Genomic DNA, 25,670 nt, shown 5'->3' with positions numbered 1-25,670 from the left:
CATCGATAAGAAACATTACTGTGCAGCCGTATTCATTGATCTGGCCAAGGCTTTCGACTCTGTCAATTACCACATCCTCATCGGCAGACTCGACAGCCTTGGTTTCTCAAATGATTGCCTCGCCTGGTTCACCAACGACTTCTCTGATAGAGTTCAGTGTGTCAAATCGGAGGGTCTGCTGTCCGGACCTCTGGCAGTCTCTATGGGGGTGCCACAGGGTTCAATTCTTGGACCGACTCTCTTCTCTGTATACATCAATAATGTCGCTCTTGCTGCTGGTGAGTCTCTGATCCACCTCTACCCAGACGACACCATTCTGTATACTTCTGGCCCTTCTTTGGACACTGTGTAAACAACCCTCCAGGCAAGCTTCAATGCCATACAACTCTCCTTCCGTGGCCTCCAATTGCTCTTAAATACAAGTAAAACTAAATGCATGCTCTTCAACCGATCGCTGCCTGCACCTGCCCGCCTGTCCAACATCACTACTCTGGACGGCTCTGACTTAGAATACGTGGACAACTACAAATACCTAGGTGTCTGGTTAGACTGTAAACTCTCCTTCCAGACCCACATCAAACATCTCCAATCCAAAGTTAAATCTAGAATTGGCTTTCTATTTCGCAACAAAGCATCCTTCACTCATGCTGCCAAACATACCCTTGTAAAACTGACCATCCTACCAATCCTCGACTTCAGCGATGTCATTTACAAAATAGCCTCCAATACCATACTCAACAAATTGGATCCAGTCTATCACAGTGCAATCCGTTTTGTCACCAAAGCCCCATATACTACCCACCATTGCGACCTGTACCCTCTCGTTGGCTGGCCCTCGCTTCATACTCGTCGCCAAACCCACTGGCTCCATGTCATCTACAAGACCCTGCTAGGTAAAGTCCCCCCTTATCTCAGCTCGCTGGTCACCATAGCATCACCCACCTGTAGCACGCACTCCAGCAGGTATATCTCTCTGGTCACCCCCAAAACCAATTCTTTCTTTGGCCGCCTCTCCTTCCAGTTCTCTGCTGCCAATGACTGGAACGAACTACAAAAATCTCTGAAACTGGAAACACTTATCTCCCTCACTAGCTTTAAGCACCAACTGTCAGAGCAGCTCACAGATTACTGCACCTGTACATAGCCCACCTATAATTTAGCCCAAACAACTACCTCTTTCCCTAATGTATTTAATTTGCTCCTTTACACCCCATTATTTTTATTTCTACTTTGCACATTCTTCCACTGCAAATCTACCATTCCAGTGTTTTACTTGCTATATTGTATTTACTTTGCCACCATGGCCTTTTTTTTTGTTGCCTTTACCTCCCTTATCTCACCTCATTTGCTCACATCGTATATAGACTTGTTTCTACTGTATTATTGACTGTATGTTTGTTTTACTCCATGTGTAACTCTGTGTCGTTGTATGTGTCGAACTGCTTTGCTTTATCTTGGCCAGGTCGCAATTGTAAATGAGAATTTGTTCTCAACTTGCCTACCTGGTTAAATAAAGGTGAAATAAATAAATAATCATTGGCAACAAAGAAAAGCTTTTGTTCCTCTGTGGCTAAATTATGGTCTTTTTCATGGTGTAGTAGGCTATTCTGAATTATTTCATTTATTTCTGAACAGACAGCAGTTATTCTATAACTTTGGCAAATTATTTTAAATTTAAGTTCAATGAACTTCGATCGCTTTTATTCGAATTTATACAACGGACAATTATTTTTCGTGCCACGAGAGGTACCGGATCTGGCCAAATAGGTTCCGGAATGAAACAGTCCAAAACATAGAGGTGCTGGACCCGGTTCAAATTAAGCACTGAATAGTATTTTATGCATTAATAACCATGTTTGTCACTGCATTGCACTGCACTCTCCCCTACATGTAGCCATATCTATTAACTTAAAAACAGATTACGTTTTTACGATCCGAATTCTTTATTTTTTCGAATTCGTATTTTTTGTAAATAGATATGGCTACCTTACATGCAGTCTGGTATATACCTTGGTATTTACTGGCCAGTGCTAATACCACCAATTTTGTAGGGCTGTTGTAGTCTTATATTTACGGTAATAAATACTTACGTCACGAATTGAACTGAAGAGCGATTGCTCACGTTACACACTCACTACATTGTTGCCATTTATCAACATCTACGGATTGTTTATTGCACATTATCTTGGACATTTTATATTATCTACTTCACATAGAGAATACACATCTGTAATTTGGGCAGGACAAGATGGCGAGCTGCAATTTTCAGGCGCAGTTGGTATCCATTATGGAGGTATTAGCTAAAGCAGCTGTAGCAGAAATAAACAAACGTGTAGATGATAGCTGTGCTGTTATACGTTTGGAAATGACCCAAAGCCAGCGAGATATTGATGTATTGAAAAGGAAGTGGCAAATGATGGAGAGCGAGCTGGAGAAGACGCGCAGACGAAAAGGTAGTTGTGTTATTATTCATGGTAAATTAATGTTGGAGAGTGGAGACCCCGACGTTGAATTTAATTGGATTCAACGTCGGGCATAAATGAGCGTTTGGATCAAGGAAGTTTCCTCTCACGATCTATAATGTTACCTTACAAGCTATAATTTTGAATAAAGTTATATTTGAACTTAATTTACCGGTTGTCCGTGCAGTTAGTCTATTTGCAGGTAGGAATGTGAGAAATATATCCACAGGAAAATATCATTAAATTAACTTTTCATAGTGCTGGTTGTGTGTTAAGATTTATATCACCTGAAGTATGAGCTTAACGCCTCGATCACACTGACAGGGTTTTGCGTTTTGACAGGGTAATTGCATTTTGGTCCACCAGAAGTACATTAATTTCCAATAGAATGCTACGTTTGCCTTGCAGTATTGCATTGCATTGTGTTCTATGTGGCGCATACCGTGGATTTATCAAAAGTATACACCAAATTGTATGCGTAGAAGACTTGACATAAATGGTAGCATAAAGTGAATGTTGAACTTTTGTTGCACACATATCCAGATGATGATGCGTACCCTTTTGCGCAAAACTCTGTAGGTGTGATCAAGGTGTAATGGATGGTGAAATCCCTGAGAGGTTTCCTTCCTCTCATCAGCAACTGAGTTAGAAAGGACACCTACATCTTTGTAGTGACTGGGTGTATTGATACACCATCACACGTTTAATTTAACTTCACCATGCTCGAATGGATATTCAATGTCTATTTTTTTACCCATCTACCAATAGGTGCCCTTCTTTGCTAGGCATTGGAAAACCTCCCTGTTTTTTGTGGTTCAATCTGTGTTTGAAATTTACTGCTCGACTGAGGGACCTTACAGATATTTGTATGTGTGGGGCACAGAGATGATGTAGTCATTCAAAAAAATCATGTTAAACACTATTATTGCACACAGAATGAGTCCATGTAACTTATTATGTGACTTGTTAAGCAAATGTTTACTCCTGACCTTATTTAGGCATGCCATAACACAGGTGTTGAATACTTATTGACTCAAGACAATTTGTTAACATTTTGAAAAACATAATTCCACTTTGACATTATAGGGTGTTGTGTGTGTGCCAGTGACACAAAATCTCAGTATAATCCATTCAGGCTGTAACAATTTGTTTTGGAAAAAGTCAATAGTTGTGAATACTTTCTGTAGGCACTGTATGTACATCTAGGTAGGGGTAAAGTGACTAGGCTACAGGATAGATGATAGACAGAGATGTAGCAGCAGCGTATGTAAAGCAGTAGCAGCATGGCAATTCAACTATAACAGAATGACACTTTGACTCATTTGACTATTTTACTTTGAAATGTATGCCAAACAAAAACCATTCGTTTCAAAGTTTAACAAACCATACACCTCTATGCACAAGGACTACTTTTAACAATTTCCACTGAAACATTTACAAAAACTAATTTAGTAGAAGAATTGATGCAATCTTGGTAATGGAATTACTGTAAAATCTCCCACATGTTTTTATGCGAACACATTTTCCCAAAACTCATTTTAATACTGTATCTGTTCCGAATTAAGATCAAAGGTGTCTGCAAAAAGAATGGGGTGTCAGCTATGACATGGCACCTTGCGTTAGAAAAAAACTATGATAACAGAATTACATCAAGGCTCCCTGATCTGTACCACACAAAAATGCATCATTATGGATATGAATGTCATTCTCCTCATGTTTCACAAGTTTGGACATCACAAAAAAGTAGTGTACAATACAGCAGTGCAGTAGAGTACAGTGCAGTAGAGTACAGTGCAGTAGAGTACAGTGCAGTAGAGTACAGTGCAGTAGAGTACAGTAGTGTTCAGTAACTACTTTTCAACTTCCGGTGTCAGTTGGTTCTCAGTGGGTGAGGATGCTTGTTAAAGTAAATGGAAAGAGTGGGCTCATGGGTAGGTGTCAGTAAGAGCTAGGAGAGGTGACATTAACTGGAGAGTGAGAAAGTCAGAGAGATGGGTTGTCCAGACTCATACATTCTTGTTTTGACCACCAGACAACAGAAAGACAAAGAAAACAGTTATGAGCTGAAAGTAACAGTATGCCAGTGGAAGGGAGGACAGTAAGCAGGTGACACAACTGCTTTGTGACTATTATGATTTCTCATTTTAGCCAATTCAGTTGCAGTTATTCCATTACTGTATTTTTGGGAGGAGGGGGAATTTAGAGTATTAATCACTTAATAATTCTAAAACAAAATTGATATCAGTAAAATTACAGGTCTTCCATTACTTGTTACTTCTGTGAACGTTCATTATTCTCCCTCGTGAGGGAGAGAGATATTAGAACATGTCTTGAAGATTTATGGTTTCTTGGAAACGGAATTACAAAGCACAAGGCAATATCTCTTAACTTACAGAAGGTAAACTATTTCTCAAACTAATTCTGTGTTGATATTGGTTGGCTGGGGTCTTTACATCAACATTGTGTTTTGATGTATTTCTAATACCTTATAAGACTTTCTGGTAGTTGTTTTCTAAGATCCCATTTTTGTTTGTTATCCAGAAATCAAAGCCTTTACCTATGCCTAATTTTTAAGATGGAAAATGGTTGAAAATTGTATATTTGCCTTCATTTCGCAAAATATAGGCTAGTAGCTTTCATCTGACACCCAATTCGATATGCTCCTATGAACTTTACGTGTGTGTGTGTGCTAGAGGTCGACTGATTATGATTTTTCAACGCCGATACTGATTATTGGAGGAGAAAAAAGCCGATACCGATTAATTTTACAGTGGGACAAAATTAGGGAAAAATATCCAGAAAATCACATTGTAGGATTTTAAATTAATTTATTTGCAAATTATGGTGGAAAATAAGTATTTGGTCACCTACAAACAAGCAAGATTTCTGGCTCTCACAGACCTGTAACTTCTTCTTTAAGAGGCTCCTCTGTCCTCCACTCGTTACCTGTATTAATGGCACCTGTTTGAACTTGTTATCAGTATAAAAGACACCTGTCCACAACCTCAAACAGTCACACTCCAAACTCCACTATGGCCAAGACCAGAGAGCTGTCAAAGGACACCAGAAACAAAATTGTAGACCTGCACCAGGCTGGGCAGACTGAATTTGCAATAGGTAAGCAGCTTGGTTTGAAGAAATCAACTGTGGAAGCAATTATTAGGAAATGGAAGACATACAAGACCACTGATAATCTCCCTCGATCTGGGGCTCCACGCAAGATCTCACCCCGTGGGGTCAAAATGATCACAAGAACGGTGAGCAAAAATCCCAGAACCACACGGGGGGACCTAGTGAATGACCTGCAGAGCTGGGACCAAAGTAACAAAGCCTACCATCAGTAACACACTACGCCGCCAGGGACTCAAATCCTGCAGTGCCAGACGTGTCCCCCTGCTTAAGCCAGTACATGTCTGAAGTGTCTGAAGTTTGCTAGAGAGCATTTTGATGATCCAGAAGAAGATTGGGAGAATGTCATATGGTCAGATGAAACCAAAATATAACTTTTTGGTAAAAACTCAACTCGTTGTGTTTGGAGGACAAAGAATGCTGAGTTGCGTCCAAAGAACACCACACCTACTGTGAAGCATGGGGGTGGAAACATCATGCTTTGGGGCTGTTTTTCTGCAAAGGGACCAGGACGACTGATCCGTGTAAAGGAAAGAATGAATGCGGCCATGTATCGTGAGAATTTGAGTGAAAACCTCCTTCCATCAGCAAGGGCATTGAAGATGAAACGTGGCTGGGTCTTTCAGCATGACAATGATCCCAAACACACCGCCCGGGCAACGAAGGAGTGGCCTAGCCAGTCTCCAGATCTCAACCCCATAGAAAATCTTTGGAGGGAGTTGAAAGTCCGTGTTGCCCAGCAACAGCCCCAAAACATCACTGCTCTAGAGGAGATCTGCATGGAGGAATGGGCCAAAATACCAGCAACCGTGTGTGAAAAACGTTTTCTGTAAGTCTTCACAAGGTTGACTTCTGTCATTGCCAACAAAGGGTATATAACAAAGTATTGAGATAAACCTTTGTTATTGGCCAAATACTAATTTTCCACCATAATTTGCAAATAAATTCATTAAAAATCCTGGATTTGTTTTTCTCATTTTGTCTGTCATAGTTGAAGTGTACCTATGATGAAAATTACAGGCCTCTCATCTTTTTAAGTGGGAGAACTTGCACAATTGGTGGCTGACTAAATACTTTTTTGCCCCACTGTGTATATATATATATATATATATATACACATACACATTTTTGTAATAAGGACAATTGCAACAATACTGAATAAACAATGAACACTTTTATTTTAACTTAATATAATACATATAATGGGCTTTTGGATGGGTGTTCTTAAGGTGATTCCACAGGTTGGTGGTATTTTTTGATATTTTTTGATTTAGCCGTTGCTGACCCCATGCTTACATCTTTATCACAAATAAGACACCTTGCTTTTCCTGGTGCCAATTCCATGTAATAGTCCCACACTGGTGCTTTGCTTTTCTCTGCCATCTGTAAAACAAACACACACACACACACACAGCTCTGAAGTGATAATGATACTGAAGAGTCTGCTTAGGAGACAAATACTCTCAACTGTTTGAATAAAAATAGATTTTAAGTTACCTGTGATGAATGTTGAAAACAAAAACTGTCATTTCTATATGCAGGAAATCCTATTTTAATAATGGGCATGGTAAGAATTGACCACCAAAGTGCGCATCATAATTCCCATGACACCTTCTAACAAAATCTGAAAAGCAGTTCCTTCATTCATTTTTACCATAGGATATTTTTAGATTCACTTAAAATAAGGTCGGTGTTTCGTGTAGGCTTACACCACCTTGCCAATTTATAACTGTGTAGATATCCATAGGACAAGGTAACTCTGATCAATATTGGCTAAATTTAAGTGAAGATAAAAATAAAACAAATTGTAGAGTGGATTTATGAAAATATGTTGACAAACCTTACCTTATCCTTGTAATATTTGTGTTGTCGATGAATGGACGAAGGTTATCGTCATTTACGAAGGTTGGCCAACCGCCTAATGTTAAGTCCAAGACTTTGGAAAGCACTGGGTCTTTCCTTGTTTCCTCTGCTATGTCAGAAGCAGATATGGGCAGTTCATCAATGAGAGAGCAGTCTTCCAGATCTCTATCATCTTCACTGTCAGAGTCACTATTGCACGGTAGTCTCAATAGTGCATCGGCATTTGCGTGATCACTGGATCGTCTGTACTCAATCTCGTAGTCGTAGGCTAACAATATCAGAGCCCAACGTTGCATTCGAAGTGCAGCAAGGGTTGGTATAGCGGATTTTGGTCCAAGGATGGCTGGAGCTGTCGAGATTCCATAGGCCAAGCGATTGAATCTGAATAGCCCCTTGTGTGTATTGATGGTCAGATACTGTTCTGACTCCGGATCCAGCTTCAGTTGCTGATAAGCGAATGCCAGGTCCAGCTTACTGAAAACCTTCCCACCAGCTAGAGTGGCAACCAGATTTTCAGCGTTTGGTAGTGGATATTCCTCTGGTAGTATGCAGCGATTTACTGTGACCTTGTAGTCACCGCACATTCTGACGGTCTTGTCTTTCTTTGGAACTACAACAATCGGAGCGGCCCAGTCGCTCCTCGCTACTTCGTGATTATGTTATTCTTCTGTAGGCGGTCCAGTTTCTTCTCTACTGCTTCCTTAAGAGCATAGGAAACTGGACGTGGTTTGTGAAAAAGAGGCTTGGTTCCTTCTTGCACTCTGACTTTAGCTGTGAAGTCATGTATTTCACCGTAGCCATCTTTGAAAAGTTATTTGTGGTCTCCAGCATGTTAGTGAGTGTAGCCTCACTGGTTTGTCATTCACTCACTGGTTTGTCATTTCTCAGACTGAAGATTTCTCCCCAGTTTAACTTGATCTTTTGTGGCCAGTTTCTGCCTAGCAAGGCTGATTTTTTTTTCTCCTGTAACAATGACAAGCGGTAGCGTCCACTCCTTTTCCTCATACCGGACTGGATCTGCCCTAACACAGGAATATTGTCACCAGTGTATGAAGAAAGGCGGATGGATGCGGACTGAAGAGGGCACTCTTTCAGTTTTTCTTTGTAGAGTCTCTGGAACCAGAGATACAGACGCTCCGGTGTCCAGCTGCATTTTTACTGGTTTTCCCGCTAACTCCATGTTGAGAGAGATTCCATCTTTTTGTTGTTGAGCTGTGTACACTGTGAACAGTTCCACTACTGTTTCAGTTGTACCTTCCTCTTCTTGTGCTGCATCTGACACTTTGTGCGCTCTTGCTGTGCGTTTTGAGGCCTTACACACACTCTGTAAATGTCCAACCTTTCCACAATTGTGGCACTTTTCATTTTGGAATCGACATTCACTGTGCTGATGATTATCTCCCCACATCTGTAGCAACTTGGATTAGACCTTTGAGATGTGGGCTGCTTTGTTCTTGTGTAACCTTGAGGACGGGACTGAAAAAAGTGTGACTTTTGTGAGCTTTTTTCACCATGTGCATCACTGACCTTGTGAACACCTTTCTGACGTTCTGCATGTCCCGAAAGCTCAATAGTATCCCTGTGGGCAAGCTCGAGTCCAAGTGCTATATCACAGGTTTTCTTAAAAGGTCAGGTCCTTTTCTGACAGGAGCCTTCTGTGATATGCTTCACTTGTGAGACCACATACAAACTTGTCTCGGAGAGCATCATCAAGAAATCGTGCAAACTCACATGTACTTGCCAGCCTTTTTAAAGCAAGGATGTAGTCAGCCACGGTTTCCCCTTGACTCTGGTGACGTTGGTAATATCTGAAACGTTCTGCAATGAGAATTGGCTTCGGCTTGAAATACCTTGAAAGAGGTTCAGTCAGTTCTGCATGGTTCAACTCCACTGCTTTTATTGGTTCAATGAGACCTTTCAGCAATCCATACTCAGTTGGACCCAAAACACTGAGAAATAAGTCTGCTTTCTTTTCATCTTTGATTTCATTTGCAGCCAGCAAATGCTCAAAACGCTCCAAATAGGAATCAAAATCCTCTTTTGTAGCCTCAAACTCTGATACTCGACCAATGGTTGCCATTTTCACATTTAATTGTTCAGTTTCCTTATATTCCTTAATTTTCATCTAATTCTTCACTTCAGAAGTTTCTGCAATTACTTCATTCACTGCACTCATTTGTAATAATGTACACACCGTGTTACGTTCCTTCTTCATTTTTTTTCTTGACAATATTTCTCCACTGAGATCGCCTAATTTCAATGGGTTCAATTCGTTTTTTTTATTTAACCACCAGAGGGCAGTGTCGCTATTCTAGACTCCAATAGTCTTGCTACTTGGCAGCTCCAGGGGAGAAATAATCACGACAGTGATACGGTGTTGTATTCTCAATTCAACATTTAGTTCAATGAGAAAAAGACCGCGATTTTCCCCAGGAATATGGGTGGAGACCAGAGCAATCGATCTCCGGCTCATAGATTAAGAGCATTTCGTAGATCACAGATTAACACTTTTAGGCACTACAAAATAAAGTAATCAATATTACTTTTACACATTACTCTCACAATTCGTACCCTTTGACAAATTTGAACTTTAACACAATTATATGAATGTTATCAATCTTTATCAACTGATACTGAATGCATCTTTTTAACCTTAGATGTTTTAAGATCCTCACATACTGTGAACTTACTAATACTTTTCAATTTATAACAGGCTATGATTATTTTCCTTTAACCTGTCACACTCTCCCCGACAAAATAAATGTTGTCCCAACATTACCAACATTGTCTTCTTCAACAGTCCGTATGCACTGGACCTAGAAAATCCTCTTCTGTAAGGTAGTACTTGAGCAGAGGTCAAGGGTCACAGTTCAAATATAACTAACAAGTTATATTCACAGTCCATATCTGTTGACCAGCTATATAACATAAGCAGTATTTTCTTATACTATTGATCAACAGTCCATCAATTTTAATGATCTATATGCATAGTCTGCAAATTGTCTCTTTTGACAGTCTGTGAAATCAGACAGTAGTCCATGGTCAAACATGTCAACTCTGTAGTCTCATGTTTGCTGAAGCCCATACATGTAAGGTGGCTGAAAGTAACATTGCTGTAGTGATGGCAGCCATGGAACCAGTCCTGGTGCAGAGTAGACAGGGAACAACTGTGGCTGTGGCTGTATACTGTAGCAGGAAGGGATACCAAGCTGATCATAGGTGATACGTCTTGGAGGGTGTCTCTCTCTTTGTGGCAGCGGGTAGGCTGGTTCCTCAGGTTCAGCAGCATCAGTATATGAAGGAAAGGCACTTGGTGGACGATCATCAGGCAAATTTTCAGCAGGCAAGTTACTCTCCTCAGCAGGCAGGTCGTTAACTGTTGTTGTCTCCTCCAGCCGCTTTTCAACAAGAAGCTGTGCTGGTAGCGTATCAGGGACTGGCACTGCAACTGTCTGTTTCACTGTTGGGGGCCTGTGTTCCCACTCTCTCGCTGGTTCAGCATTCCTCTCCTCAGGTACTGTAGGAGATGTGGGAACCTGTAGCGGCTCATGATGAAGGTCATATTCATCCCCACTGTCTTCATCAGAATCTAGAGTCTGTGATGCAGGCTGGTGTCTCCTCGTTTTCTGACTTTTGTCCACTTTGGTCATTTCTGGTTGTGTCTCAAAAGGTAAGTGGTCACAGGACATGAGCAGATTTCTGTGCAGGACCCTGGAGCGCCCCCTACCCTTTTCTGGTCTCAATTCATAAATCGGCAGGTCTGAACCCATTTTTCTCACCACTGTGTGAATTGTATCTTCCCAATAGTTACGGAGTTTTCCTGGTCCTCCTCTTGGTGTCAGGTTTTTAATCAGAACTCGCTCGCCAGGCTGTAGCACTGAACTCCTAACTTTAGTGTCATAGTACTTCTTACTTCTTTCAGCGGCTTTCTGCGCATTTTCATTTGCAATGGCGTATGCTTCTTCCATCCCTCGTTTCCAGTTCTCCACGTATTCTCGCTGGTTACTGGAACCTGCCTCTGTGCACAATCCAAAGAGCATATCAACTGGAAGCCTGGGTGATCTCCCAAACATAAGATAAAATGGTGAATAGCCAGTCACTTCGCAACGGGTGCAGTTATAGGCATAAACCAGTTTGTTCAGAGACTCCTTCCAATTTGACTTTTGTGTCTCAGTTAGTGTCTTTAACATTTGCAACAATGTTCTGTTCATGCGTTCCGCTTGAGTGCTTAGCCTTCTCTACTGGTGAAAGAAAATAAAAAATAACTGACGAATTACATCATTATTTTGAGTTTCATTACTCACGCAACATTCTTCCCTTCAAGCAATGTCCGTTTATGTAGTTTAATCACCTCGTCGCCACTGTAATATTTGTGTTGTGGAGATATGACCAGGCAGGAGACGGGAGTACAGTTAGTTTTCGTTTAGTCAAAACCCCTCGTGCTCTACAGTTCCCGGCACCCCAGTGCGCATGTGCATTTCCTATTAGGTGTAGTAACGTAACACTGCTGCAATGCATTACTGCTTAGTAACAGCACAGTAACTAATATAAACAGATGTAGATCCCAGCTACTACAATCCTAGTGAGATATCGGGTATCAAAACACCAAGGCGGTTTAAGCCTGCACGAAACACAGACCTTATTTGAAGTAGATCAAGACATTCTCTATGGAAGACATGAACGGTAAAATAACGAAGGAACCCCTTTCAAGTTCAGCCGCAAGTTATTACTGGAATTATAACGCGTCAACTATTTCTCTCTAAACCATATACCTTTGACTATTACGAGCCTGCTGCTGCCTACCAACCCTCGGACTGCTCTATCAAATATCAAATCATAGACTGTACTATAATAAACACACAGAAATGCGAGCCTTAGGTCAAATCCGGAAACTATCATCTCGAAAACAAAACGTTTATTCCGTTCCGTATTTTATCTAACGGTGGCATCCATGAGTATAAATATTCCTGTTACATTGCACAACCTTCAATGTTATGCCATAATTACGTAAAATTCTGGCAAATTAGTTCACAAAGAGCCAGGCAGCCCAAACTGTTGCAAATACCCTGACTCTGCGTGCAATGAACGCAAGAGCTGACACAATTTTACCTGGTTAATATTGCATGATAATCTGGATTTCTTTTAGCTAAATATGCAGGTTTAAAAATATATACTTGTGTATTGATTTGAAGAAAGGCATTGATGTTTATGGTTAAGTACACATTGGAGCAACGACAGTTGTTGATTGTTTTTTATAAGATAAGTTTAATGCTTGCTAGCAACTTACCTTGGCTTACTGCATTCGCATAACAGGCAGGCTCCTCGTGGAGTGCAATGTAATCAGGTGGTTAGAGCGTTGGACTAGTTAACTGTAAGGTTGCACGATTGAATCCCCCGAGCTGACAGGGTACAAATCTGTCGTTCTGCCTCCTAGGCCGTCATTGAAAATAAGAATGTGTTCTTAACTGACTTGCCTAGTTAAATAAAATTGGCAAAATCGTCGCCCAAAAATACCGATTTCCGATTGTTATGAAAACTTGAAATCGGCCCTAATTAATCGGCCATTCCGATTAATCGGTCGACCTCTAGTGTGTGCGTGCATGCATTCGCGCGCATAGAGTCAATGCAAGATGGTTAGTTAAAGGTTCAATGCAGGTAGTTTGGGTAGCCATTTGATTAGCTATTTAGCAGCCTTGTTTTGCAGTCTTATTGGTTCGTGGGAGAAGCTGTTCAGGGTCCTGTTGGTTCCAGACTTGGTGAACTGGTACCGTTTGCCTTGCGGTCTATGGCTATGGTGACTGGGTTCTTCCTCTGACACCGCCTGGTATAAAGGTCCTGGATGGCAGGGAGCTCGACCCCAGTACTCACCACCCTCAATAGCGGCTTGCGGTCGGGCCCCTTGCAGTTGCCATACCAAGCAGTGATGGAGCCAGTCATGATGCTCTCAATGGTGCAGCTGTAGAATCTTTTGAGGATCTGAGGGCCCATCCTTCCTAAGGGGGAGGAGGCGCTGTCATGTCCTCTTCACAACTATGTGTGTGTGTGTGTGTGTGTGTGGATCATGTTAATTCCTAGTTGATGTGAACACTGAGGAACTTGAAGCGCTCGCTCCTTCGTTTCTTGTAGTCAACAATAATTGCTGACGTTAAAGGAGAGGTTTCTGTCTTTGCACCACACTACCAGGTCTCGTCGTCGGTGATCAGTCCTACCACCGTTGTTTTCAGCAAATTGATGGTGTTGGAGTCGTGCACCGCCACGCAATGGTGAGTGAACAGGGAGTACAGGTGGGGAGCCATGACCAGCCTTTCAAACCATTTATTTGCCATAGATGTGAATGCTTCGAAGCGATAGTAAATTAGGCAGGTTACCTTGGCGTTCTTGGGAACGGGGACAGAGGTGGCCTGATTGAAACAGGTTGTTATTACAGACCGGCTGGTCAGCGCATGGTCTGAGTACTCGTCCTGCTATTCCATCTGGCCCCAGCCTTCCGAATGTTAATCTGTTTTAAAGGTCTTACTCACATTGGCTACAGAGAGCAAGATCACTACTGTGATCCGGAACAGCTGGTGCTCTCATGCATGGTTCAGTGTCAAGCAACACTGAACCATGCATGAGGGCACCACCTGTCAGCTCGTCTGGTAGGCTCGTGTCGCTGGGCAGCTCGCGGCTGAGTTTCCTTTCTAATTCGTGATAGTTTGCCAGCCCTGCCACATCCGTCAAGCGTCAGAGCCGGCATAGTGGGATTCGATCTTAGTCCTCTATGGAAGCTTTGCCTGTTTGATGGCTCGTCAGAGTTTTTATAGCAGGATTTCTTAAAAGCGTCTGGATTAGTGTTCCGTTCCTTGAAAGCGGCAGCTGTAGGCTTTAGCTCAGTGCGGATGTAATCCATGGCTTCTGGTTATGGTATGTATGTATCGTTGATGTACTTATTAATGAAGCCGATGATTCTTCAGCGTTACCAGATGAATCCCGGAACATTTTCCAATCTGTGCAGTCTTGTAGCTTAGCATCCGCTTCATCTGACCACTTCCATATTGAGCTTGTCACTGGTACTTTCTGTTAAATTTTTTTGTAAGCAGGAAGATAGAGTTATTATCTGATTTGCAAGAGGGAGGGCGATGGAGGGCCTTGTATGCATTTCTGTGTGTGGTGTAAAGGTGATCTCGAGTTCTGTCACCTCTAGTTGCACAGGTGATGACATACTGGTAAAAATGTGGTAAAACGGATTTCAGTTTCCCTGCATTAAAATCAGCGGCCACAAGACACACCGCCTCTGAATGTGCATTTTCTTGTTTGCTTATGGCCCTATACAGCTTGTTGCTTGTGGTCTTAGTGCCAGCATCTGTTTGGTGTTAAATGGCTACGAGAAATATAGTACATATTATGGTCTGCAGCTTATCAGGAGGTATTCTAAGTCATGCAACAACTCAACACTTCCTTAACATTAAAGGTCACTCACCAGCTGTTGTTAACAAAGAGACACCCACCTCCTCCCTTCGCCTTATCTGAATCTGCCATCTGGGCTTGATGATGCATGGAAAAACCAGCGAGATGTAAATTTGGCAAAAAAAGAAACGTCCCCTTTTCAGACCCTGTCTTTCAAAGATAATTTGTAAAAATCCAAATAACTTCACAGATCTTCATTGTAAATTGTTTAAACACTGTTTCCCATGCTTGTTCAATGAACCATACATAATTAATGAACATGCACCTGTGGAATGGTCATTAAGACACTAACAGCTTACAGATGGTAGGCAATTAAGGTCACAGTTATGAAAACTTAGGACAGTAAAAGAGGCCTTTCTACTGACTCTGAAAAACACCAAAAGAAAGATGCCCAGGGTCCCTGCTAATCTGCGTGAACATGCCGAAGGCATGTTGCAAGGAGGCATGAGGACTGCAGATGTGACCAGGGCAATACATTGCAACCTCTGTACTGTGTGACACCTAAGACAGCGCTACAGGGAGACAAGACGGACAGCTGATTATCCTCGCAGTGGGAGACCACGTGTAACAACACCTGCACAGGATCGGTACATCCGAACCTCACACATGCGGGATAGGTACAGGATGGCAACAACAACTGCCCGAGTTACACCAGGAACGCACAATCCTTCCACCAGTGCTCAGACTGTCCGCAATAGGCTGAGAGAGGCTGGACTGAGGGCTTGTAGGCCCGTTGTAAGGCAGGTCCTCACCAGACATCACAGACAACAGCGTCGCCTATGGGTACAAACCAACCATCCCTGGACCAGACAGGACTGGCAAAAAAAGCTTTTCACTGACAAGTTGCGGTTTTGTCTCACCAGGGGTGATGGTCGGATTTGCGTTTATGGTCGAAGGAATGAGCATTTCACTGAGGCCTGTACTCTGGAGCGGGATCGATTTGGAGGTGGAGGGTCCGTCATGGTCTGGGGCGGTGTGTCACAGCATCATCGGACTGAGCTTGTTGTCATTGCAGGCAATCTCAATGCTGTGCGTTATAGGGAAGACATCCTCCTCCCTCATGTGGTACCCTTCGGTTTTGTCTCACCAGGGGTGATGGGGTGATGGTCACATCTATCGGTCACATCTATCGACATCTATCGATGTCACCGCATGAAGAGGAATAAACAGACTCACCCCATCGCGACGTCCCCCAAAGGCTAACTCTCTAGCCCTCGCTATCTCCCTGCTTGCTAATTCGGCCTGCTAACTGCTAGCTTGTCCAGCTCCGGTCCGCTAACTGCTACCTTGTCTAGCCCGGGCCTACAAACTGTTAGCTTGTTAGCACAGGCCTGCTAACCGCCTGAATCGCCGCGTCCCAAACGCTCACCGGACCCATATTTACTTTCTATCTCTTTTTACTTTTAATTTGTTTATACCTTCCGGAAACCTGCCTCACCCAATGTGATACGGAATCGCTATTATTTTTGTAAATTTTTAGAACACACTCAAGAACCTCCAGAAGCTAACCAGCTAACTAGCTTCAAGCTATTTAGTCATTGTTAGTTTTTTTAACCTGGATAACACTCGCCAGTCCAGCTTTCCTGCCCCATCCACCGCTGCCCCCTGGACACTGATCTCTTGGCTACATAGCTGATGCACGCTGGACTGTCCATTAATCACGGTACTCCATTCTGCTTGTTTGTTTTATCTGTTGGCCCCGTTGCCTAGTCTACGCCATTTTACCTGCTGTTGTTGTGCTAGCTGATTAGCTGTTGTCTCACCTACTGTTTTAGCTAGCTTTCCCAATTCAACACCTGTGATTACTGTATGCCTCGCTGTATGTCTCTCTCAAATGTCAATATGCCTTCTATACTGTTGTTCAGGTTAGTTATCATTGTTTTAGTTCACAATGGAGCCCCTAGTTCCACTCTTCATACCCCTGATAACTCCTTTGTCCCACCTCCCACACATGTGGTGACCTCACCCATTACTACCAGCATGTCCAGAGATACAACCTCTCTCATCATCACCCAGTGCCTGGGCTTACCTCCGCTGTACCCGCACCCCACCATACCCCTGTCTCCGCATTATGCCCTGAATATATTCTACCATGCCCAGAAACCTGCTCCTCTTATTCTCTGTCCCCAACGCTCTAGGCGACCAGTTTTGATAGCCTTTAGCCGCACCCTCATACTACTCCTTCTCTGTTCCGCGGGTGATGTGGAGGTAAACCCAGGCCCTGCATGTCCCCAGGCACCCTCATTTGTTGACTTCTGTGATCGAAAAAGCCTTGGTTTCATGCATGTCAACATCAGAAGCCTCCTCCCTAAGTTTGTTTTACTCACTGCTTTAGCACACTCTGCTAACCCTGATGTCCTTGCTGTGTCTGAATCCTGGCTCAGGAAGGCCACCAAAAATTCAGAGATTTCCATACCCAACTATAACATCTTCCGTCAAGATAGAACTGCCAAAGGGGGAGGAGTTAGCCTGCAAAGTAATGTCATACTTTCCAGGTCCATACCCAAACAGTTCGAACTACTAATTTTGAAAATTACTCTCTCCAGAAATAAGTCTCTCACGGTTGCCGCCTGCTACCGACCCCCCTCAGCTCCCAGCTGTGCCCTGGACACCATTTGTGAATTGATCGCCCCCCATCTAGCTTCAGAGTTTGTTCTGTTAGGTGACCTAAACTGGGATATGCTTAACACCCCGCCAGTCCTACAATCTAAGCTAGATGCCCTCAATCTCACACAAATCATCAAGGAACCCACCAGGTACAACCCTAACTCTGTAAACAAGGGCACCCTCATAGACGTCATCCTGACCAACTGGCCCTCCAAATACACCTCCGCTGTCTTCAACCAGGATCTCAGCGATCACTGCCTCATTGCCTGTATCCGCTACGGAGCCGCAGTCAAACGACCACCCCTCATCACTGTCAAACGCTCCCTAAAACACTTCTGCGAGCAGGCCTTTCTAATCGACCTGGCCCGGGTATCCTGGAAGGACATTGACCTCATCCCGTCAGTTGAGGATGCCTGGTCATTCTTTAAAAGTAACTTCCTCACCATTTTAGATAAGCATGCTCCGTTCAAAAAATGCAGAACTAAGAACAGATACAGCCCTTGGTTCACCCCAGACCTGACTGCCCTCGACCAGCACAAAAACATCCTGTGGCGGACTGCAATAGCATCGAATAGTCCCCGTGATATGCAACTGTTCAGGGAAGTCCGGAACCAATACACGCAGTCAGTCAGGAAAGCTAAGGCCAGCTTCTTCAGGCAGAAGTTTGCATCCTGTAGCTCCAACTCCAAAAAGTTCTGGGACACTGTGAAGTCCATGGAGAACAAGAGCACCTCCTCCCAGCTGCCCACTGCACTGAGGCTAGGTAACACGGTCACCACTGATAAATCCATGATTATCGAAAACTTCAATAAGCATTTCTCAACGGCTGGCCATGCCTTCCGCCTGGCTACTTCAACCTCGGTCAACAGCTCCGCCCCCCCCGCAGCTCCTCGCCCAAGCCTCTCCAGGTTCTCCTTTACCCAAATCCAGACAGCAGATGTTCTGAAAGAGCTGCAAAACCTGGACCCGTACAAATCAGCTGGGCTTGACAATCTGGACCCTCTATTTCTGAAACTATCTGCCACCATTGTCGCAACCCCTATTACCAGCCTGTTCAACCTCTCTTTCATCTCGTCTGAGATCCCCAAGGATTGGAAAGCTGCCGCAGTCATCCCCCTCTTCAAAGGGGGAGACACCCTGGACCCAAACTGTTACAGACCTATATCCATCCTGCCCTGCCTATCTAAGGTCTTCGAAAGCCAAGTCAACAAACAGGTCACTGACCATCTCGAATCCCACCGTACCTTCTCCGCTGTGCAATCTGGTTTCCGAGCCGGTCACGGGTGCACCTCAGCCACACTCAAGGTACTAAACGATATCATAACCGCCATCGATAAAAGACAGTACTGTGCAGCCGTCTTCATCGACCTTGCCAAGGCTTTCGACTCTGTCAATCACCATATTCTTATCGGCAGACTCAGTAGCCTCGGTTTTTCGGATGACTGCCTTGCCTGGTTCACCAATTACTTTGCAGACAGAGTTCAGTGCGTCAAATCGGAGGGCATGCTGTCCGGTCCTCTGGCAGTCTCTATGGGGGTGCCACAGGGTTCAATTCTCGGGCCGACTCTTTTCTCTGTGTATATCAATGATGTTGCTCTTGCTGCGGGCGATTCCCTGATCCACCTCTACGCAGACGACACCATTCTATATACTTTCGGCCCGTCTTTGGACACTGTGCTATCTAACCTCCAAACAAGCTTCAATGCCATACAACACTCCTTCCGTGGCCTCCAACTGCTCTTAAACGCTAGTAAAACCAAATGCATGCTTTTCAACCGGTCGCTGCCTGCACCCGCATGCCCGACTAGCATCACCACCCTGGATGGTTCCGACCTAGAATATGTGGACGTCTATAAGTACCTAGGTGTCTGGCTAGACTGCAAACTCTCCTTCCAGACTCATATCAAACATCTCCAATCGAAAATCAAATCAAGAGTCGGCTTTCTATTCCGCAACAAAGCCTCCTTCACTCACGCCGCCAAGCTTACCCTAGTAAAACTGACTATCCTACCGATCCTCGACTTCGGCGATGTCATCTACAAAATGGCTTCCAACACTCTACTCAGCAAACTGGATGCAGTCTATCACAGTGCCATCCGTTTTGTCACTAAAGCACCTTATACCACCCACCACTGCGACTTGTATGCTCTAGTCGGCTGGCCCTCGCTACATATTCGTCGCCAGACCCACTGGCTCCAGGTCATCTACAAGTCCATGCTAGGTAAAGCTCCGCCTTATCTCAGCTCACTGGTCACGATGGCAACACCCATCCGTAGCACGCGCTCCAGCAGGTGTATCTCACTGATCATCCCTAAAGCCAACACCTCATTTGGCCGCCTTTCGTTCCAGTACTCTGCTGCCTGTGACTGGAACGAATTGCAAAAATCGCTGAAGTTGGAGACTTTTATCTCCCTCACCAACTTCAAACATCAGCTATCTGAGCAGCTAACCGATCGCTGCAGCTGTACATAGTCTATTGGTAAATAGCCCACCCTTTTCACCTACCTCATCCCCATACTGTTTTTATTTATGTACTTTTCTGCTCTTCTGCACACCAATATCTCTACCCGTACATGACCATCTGATAATTTATCACTCCAGTGTTAATCTGCAAAATTGTAATTATTTGCCTACCTCCTCATGCCTTTTGCACACATTGTATATAGACCCCCCCTTTGTTTTCTACTGTGTTATTGACTTGTTAATTGTTTACTCCATGTGTAACTCTTTGTTGTATGCTCACACTGCTATGCTTTATCTTGGCCAGGTCGCAGTTGCAAATGAGAACTTGTTCTCAACTAGCCTACCTGGTTAAATAAAGGTGAAATAAAGAAATAAAATAAAAAACCCTTCCTGCAGGCTCATCCTGACATGACCCTCCAGCATGACAATGCCACGAGCCATACTGCTCGTTCTGTGCGTGATTTCCTGCAAGACAGGAATGTCGGTTTTCTGCCATGGCCAGTGAGGAGCCCGGATCTCAATCCCATTGAGCACATCTGGGACCTGTTGGATTGGAGAGTGAGGGCTAGGGCCATTCCCCCCCAGAAATGTCCGGGAACTTGCAGGTGTCTTGGTGGAAGAGTGGGGAAACAACTCACAGCAAGAACTGGCAAATCTGGTGCAGTCTTTGAGGAGATGCACTGCAGTACTTAGTATCTGGTGTGGCCAACAGCTGCATTGACTGTTACTTTTGATTTTGACCGCCCCCCCCTTTTGTTCAGGAACACATTATTCAATTTCTGTTAGTCACATGTCTGTTGAACTTGTTCAGTTTGTCTCAGTTGTTGAATCTTGTTCTGTTCATACAAATATTACACATTACACAAGTTTGCTGAAAATAAACGCAATTGACAGTGAGGGGACGTTTGTTTTTTGCTGAGTTCATGTCCATGTCCTCGTTCAACCACGACTCTTGAGAAACATAGGATATTACAATTTTTCAGGTCCTGTTGATTGGATTTGAAAAGTGTAATTATACTTTCATGTGGGTTATATTGTCTCACATTCCTATACTATAAATACAACAGTACGTGGACACCCCTTCAAATTAGTGGATTCGGCAATTTCAACCACACCTGTTGCTGACAGGTGTATAAAATCGAGCACATAGCCATGCAATTGCCATAGACAAACATTGGCAAGTAGAATGGCCTTAATGAACAGCTTGGTGACTTTCAACGTGGCACCCTCATAGGATGCCACCTTTCCAACAAGTCAATTCGTCAAATTTCTGCCTTGCTAGAGCTGTGCCGGTCAACTGTAAGTGCTGTTATTGTGAAGTGGAAACGTCTAGGAGCAACAACGCCAAGCGGTAGACCACACAAGCTCACAGATCGGGAGTGCTGAAGCGAGCATCGCGTAAAAATTGTCTGTCCTCAGTTGCAACACTCACGACCGAGTTCGAAACTGCCTCTGGAAGCAACGTGAGGACAATAACTGTTTGTCGGGAGCTTCATGAAATTAGTTTCCATGGACGAGCAGCCACACACAATCCTACGATTACCATGCGCAATGCCAAGCGTCGGCTGGAGTGGCATGAAGCTCGCCACCGTTGGACTCTGGAGCAATGGAAACATGTTCTCTGGAGTGATAAATCACGCTTCACCATCTAGCAGTTCGACGGATGCCAGGAGAACGCTACCTGCCCAAATGGATAGTGCCAACTGTAAAGTTTGGTGAAGGAGGAATAATGATCTAGGGCTGTTTTTCATGGTTCAGCTAGGCCCCTTAGTTCCAGTGAAGGGAAATATTAACGCTACAGCATACAATGACATTCTAGATGATTCTGTGTTGCCAACAGTTTGGGGAAGGCCCTTTCCTGTTTCAGAATGATGCCTCCATTCTCAAAGGGATGTCCATACAGAAATGGTATGAGATCGGTGTGGAATATCTTGTCTTGCCTGCACAGAGCCCTGACCTCAACCCCATCGAACATCTTTGGGATGAATTAGAATGCCGTCTGCGAGCTAGGCCTTATTGCCCAACATCCGTGTCCAAATATCACAAATATTCCTGTGGCTGAATGGAAGCAAGTCCTTGCAGCAATGTTCCAACATCTGGTTGGAACATTGCTGAAAGCCTTCCCAGAAGAGTGGAGGCTGTTGTAGCAGCCAAGGGGGACCAATTCCATATTAATACCCATGATTTTGGAATGAGTTGTTCGACGAGCAGGTATCCACATACTTTTGGTCATGTAATGTACCTGCAAAAGGAACAAATACACCGACAACCAGTAAAGTAAGTTAAACTATTGTTTTATTTGACATTCTGGCTTGTAGATGTCGTGAGAGAACTTTCCTGCTCTATTTCTATGAAATTTCTATGAAATTCAACATCGGGTCTCCAGGCTAGTAAATTGATTGGATATGGGAAACCCAAATGTGTGAATAGCTCTAATATTTGACTGAATACAATTATTTTCTCGCTTTTTACTCTATGGCATCAGAGAGATCTTCATATCCAGTCAAAATGGTTTTGAATAAGCAGAGGAGTAGCTCACAGTGCAGAGACGAAGAGCTGGCTGTTGAAGAGGACTCTCAACCCCAGGTGTGATACATCACCTTTAACAACTAAGATAAATTCTGATATTGGCTTATCAGGAGATTTTATCGCTTTTGTGTGATTCATGAGTATGAAAAGGGTTAGATATGCTGTGTGTCCAGAGTAATAACCTCAGTCCCCTGTTAGTCTACCGATGTGGAGCAGGGAGTGAAGACTGAACTCATACTGATCAAAGATGAGGAGACAGCAGAGGACGTGTGGAAGACTGACCCTCAGGAAGAGCTCAGGATCACTGGAGAGGGTGGGTGTGACCATAAGGGTTCCTGCTCTGTCTGTCTATGGAAGACTGTGTGGGTGTGGTGGTTTGCAAGTTCCAAATTGCTACATTGTTGTTTTATGTTTTGCTCTTAAGGGTCTTTTTGTAATGTTTATTTTATGTTTATCCCCAAATCTTTAGAATCTGGTTCCAAGCCTGGGAAACCACCATCCTTTGAGCAACGGCACTGTGATGAGGACTTCATCACACAACCCAATATATCTCCCAGAGACTCCGTGGAACATTACCCCAATTCTGATCATCCAGAGGAACCAGGAACACCCCAGCTCGCATCTACAGAGGTGTTCAGCACAGAGCAGCACCGGCCGGACGAGGACTCACTAGACCTAGTGATGGTGAAAGAGGAGGAGCTGGATCAGACCATGACCCTGGCAGGACCTGACCAGTTTGTCATGGATGAGACTGATGGGCAGCTGTGGACCTCTGTGGATCCAGGCAGAGACACTGACCCTGTCTGCCACCCAGATTTCTCCTTTCATTCCACAGAAGAGTACTCTCAGAATATCTCAATTTACCCATCTCATAGTGGACTGCCATCTGTTCCTACTATGACAGATGAAGTGGGGCCATCGCTTCATTCTTCTATATGGAAACCACATGCTAACATGTTCAGTGCAGCAAAACACATGACAAGACATGTCAGGACATTGGCTGATGAGACTAGACAACAGATGCCAGAGGGACAGAGCAGTGAGATGCTGAACTCCAATAATGAAGGAAATAGTTTAGCTCTCCAGCCAAGGCAGCATCAATACAGGGCTTCAGAAGCAACAGTGAGATTGAGTGAATGCATGACAGGGTCAAACATGGCCACCACCTCCACCTTCTCTGGATACAGCCTGAGTCACAGTAGTTTTAACATGGTGAAGAGAATGAGGACTCAGTGGAGGTCGGGCGGCACCACTGAGAGGCGTTTCAGCTGCACCTTCTGTGGGAAGAGCTTCCAGCGTCTCTGCCAGCTCAAAGTACACCTCCGGAGTCACACCGGAGAGAAACCGTACACCTGCGAACAGTGTGGCAGGAGTTTTACCAAGCAGTGCAACTTGATCAGACATGCTGTGGTCCACAGTGGGGAGAAGCCCTTCGAGTGCACACAGTGTGGGAAATGCTTCACCCAGCGTTCCAATATGACATCACATCAGAGAACTCACATAGGAGAGAGTGCAGTCTCTCCATACGTAGCACCTGCATACTCTGGGGATCCACACACAAGTTTAATGTAGTCTCAGAACAGATGGAACATAATTGCGTTATGCTTCGGAAACACTTTCTATGTTAATTTTGGTTTAGAAGGTATTTTGAGAAATGTTGACAACCTTTTCCTCCTCATTGATTTGTGAAATGGTTTTCATGTTTCACTGTTCACGGATCCTCACTTTTTTTAATAACCTATTTATTTACATCTACTAACATTGTATATTTCTACCACAAAATCATAAAACCATATTATATTCAAGCAAATGTATTTAATGAAAGAGTCAGTCTGTGCTTTTAGATGAATAATATGTAGGAGCCATTTAGTCTGTATTGTCTAGGTAGTGTCTGACTATCTGGAATGTCACGTCTTGCCACAAGGGACAGTCTCATATCAGGTCAGGTTAATAACTCAATTCAACTTGGTTTTCAGTTAAGGTTTGGAAATTACTCTGCTGCCTTAAAATGTTAAGTTACTGTATTTCTTTTCAAAACGAGGCAATAAAATATCTGTTTGTGTAATAGTCTATACATGTTTATACAACTTTATATTTTACATCTGGAAACTACACTTACTGTGTACATTGTCTAAACTGACACCACTGGGACTGTATAAAACTGGTCATCTGAATCAAGGTTCATTAGATGCTGTAGATGGCTAAATAGAGAAGAGAAACAGATTTATATGATTAGTAGCTTCAAAGATTTACCTCTTCATTGATTTGCCTATCAACAGGGGCGGAGATAATGGAAGTCAACAAATTTAGTGATTTCGTACTTCATCGCTTGTGTGTACCTGTGTAGAGTCAAGGTAGGAACAGTCTTACATCTCCTTACTCTTTCTTATTTATTGTTCTTACATCAGTCATCCCGAAACTCGAAAGGTGTAACAGTGACCATGTGTTAAGGGTGGAATGGTAGGGGTCAGGGGGATGGAGAGGTGGGGTCAGGCTCAGAGGCTTCATGTTCTACGACAGGCCTGCAGGCACAACGATGTGCAATTCAATTGACTTCCACTGTAGTGAGATGGCTGCAAGAGGCAGGGAGGAGAGGGCCTCAGAACAGCCAGAGCTGTGGTTTGGGGTGTCGGGGTGTCCATCAGCATACTCATACACATTTTGATACATATTGTGTAAACAAATAATGTGTACACACATTGTTATATGAATAATTTATTAACTGCACTGTAATTTGTGTCCTGTCTCCAGAGTTGGTGGTGTGTGGAGATTCCAAGGGAAACGTGGTTCAAGCAGCCACAAAACATCAACTCCTGGAGCAGCAAGAAACCTGTAAGAGCTCTCCCTTTTCCTCTGATGAAACTGATGTCTTTTTCTGATGATGATGAATATTATTTTGGATGGATTTTTCCCTAGGCACAGGATCAGTGTACTGTGACTCGCCAACAGCACAATGGTGATCTCGAAGTCCCATGACAGAACTGTCAAAATGTGGGACAGAAACACCAAGAAACAGGTGGATGTTATTCTAACTCGTAAATGTTCACACACTCAAATAATTTCTCAAAGAATGGATGAATAGTCACAGCAATATACTGTTTATGTTTGTATGCTTACACTATCTGCATCTCTGTACAGGCAGTGGTGGAAAAAGTACTTTATTGTCATACT

General features: G+C 43.6%; 1 protein-coding gene across 1 annotated transcript; it reads left to right on the top strand.

Annotated features, from left to right (window-relative positions):
- Positions 1 to 2,089: 2,089 nt before the first annotated feature.
- LOC116352809 (zinc finger protein 333-like) lies at positions 2,090 to 24,569 on the top strand. The gene is made up of 4 exons (XM_031810631.1): positions 2,090 to 2,453; positions 22,456 to 22,556; positions 22,698 to 22,812; positions 22,969 to 24,569. Exons 1-4 carry the CDS (start codon positions 2,249 to 2,251, stop codon positions 24,069 to 24,071), a joined length of 1,524 nt encoding a protein of 507 aa, XP_031666491.1. The 5' UTR covers positions 2,090 to 2,248; the 3' UTR covers positions 24,072 to 24,569.
- The last annotated feature ends 1,101 nt before the right edge of the window (positions 24,570 to 25,670 follow it).

The sequence above is a fragment of the Oncorhynchus kisutch genome, linkage group LG30, assembly GCF_002021735.2.
Source record: "Oncorhynchus kisutch isolate 150728-3 linkage group LG30, Okis_V2, whole genome shotgun sequence".
Classification (NCBI taxonomy): domain Eukaryota; kingdom Metazoa; phylum Chordata; class Actinopteri; order Salmoniformes; family Salmonidae; genus Oncorhynchus; species Oncorhynchus kisutch.
Note: the sequence above shows the minus strand (reverse complement) of the source record. Positions and strands in the feature narration are given on the sequence as shown.

What these genes read in the sequence shown, in the direction of transcription:
- LOC116352809 (XM_031810631.1), top strand. Translation starts at nt 2,249, where the DNA reads ATGGCGAGCTGCAATTTTCAGGCGCAGTTGGTATCCATTATGGAGGTA. An exon ending in GAAGACGCGCAGACGAAAAG is followed by an intron (nt 2,454 to 22,455) that starts GTAGTTGTGTTA and finishes CTATGGCATCAG; the next exon opens with AGAGATCTTCATATCCAGTC. An exon ending in GCTCAGGATCACTGGAGAGG is followed by an intron (nt 22,813 to 22,968) that starts GTGGGTGTGACC and finishes CCAAATCTTTAG; the next exon opens with AATCTGGTTCCAAGCCTGGG.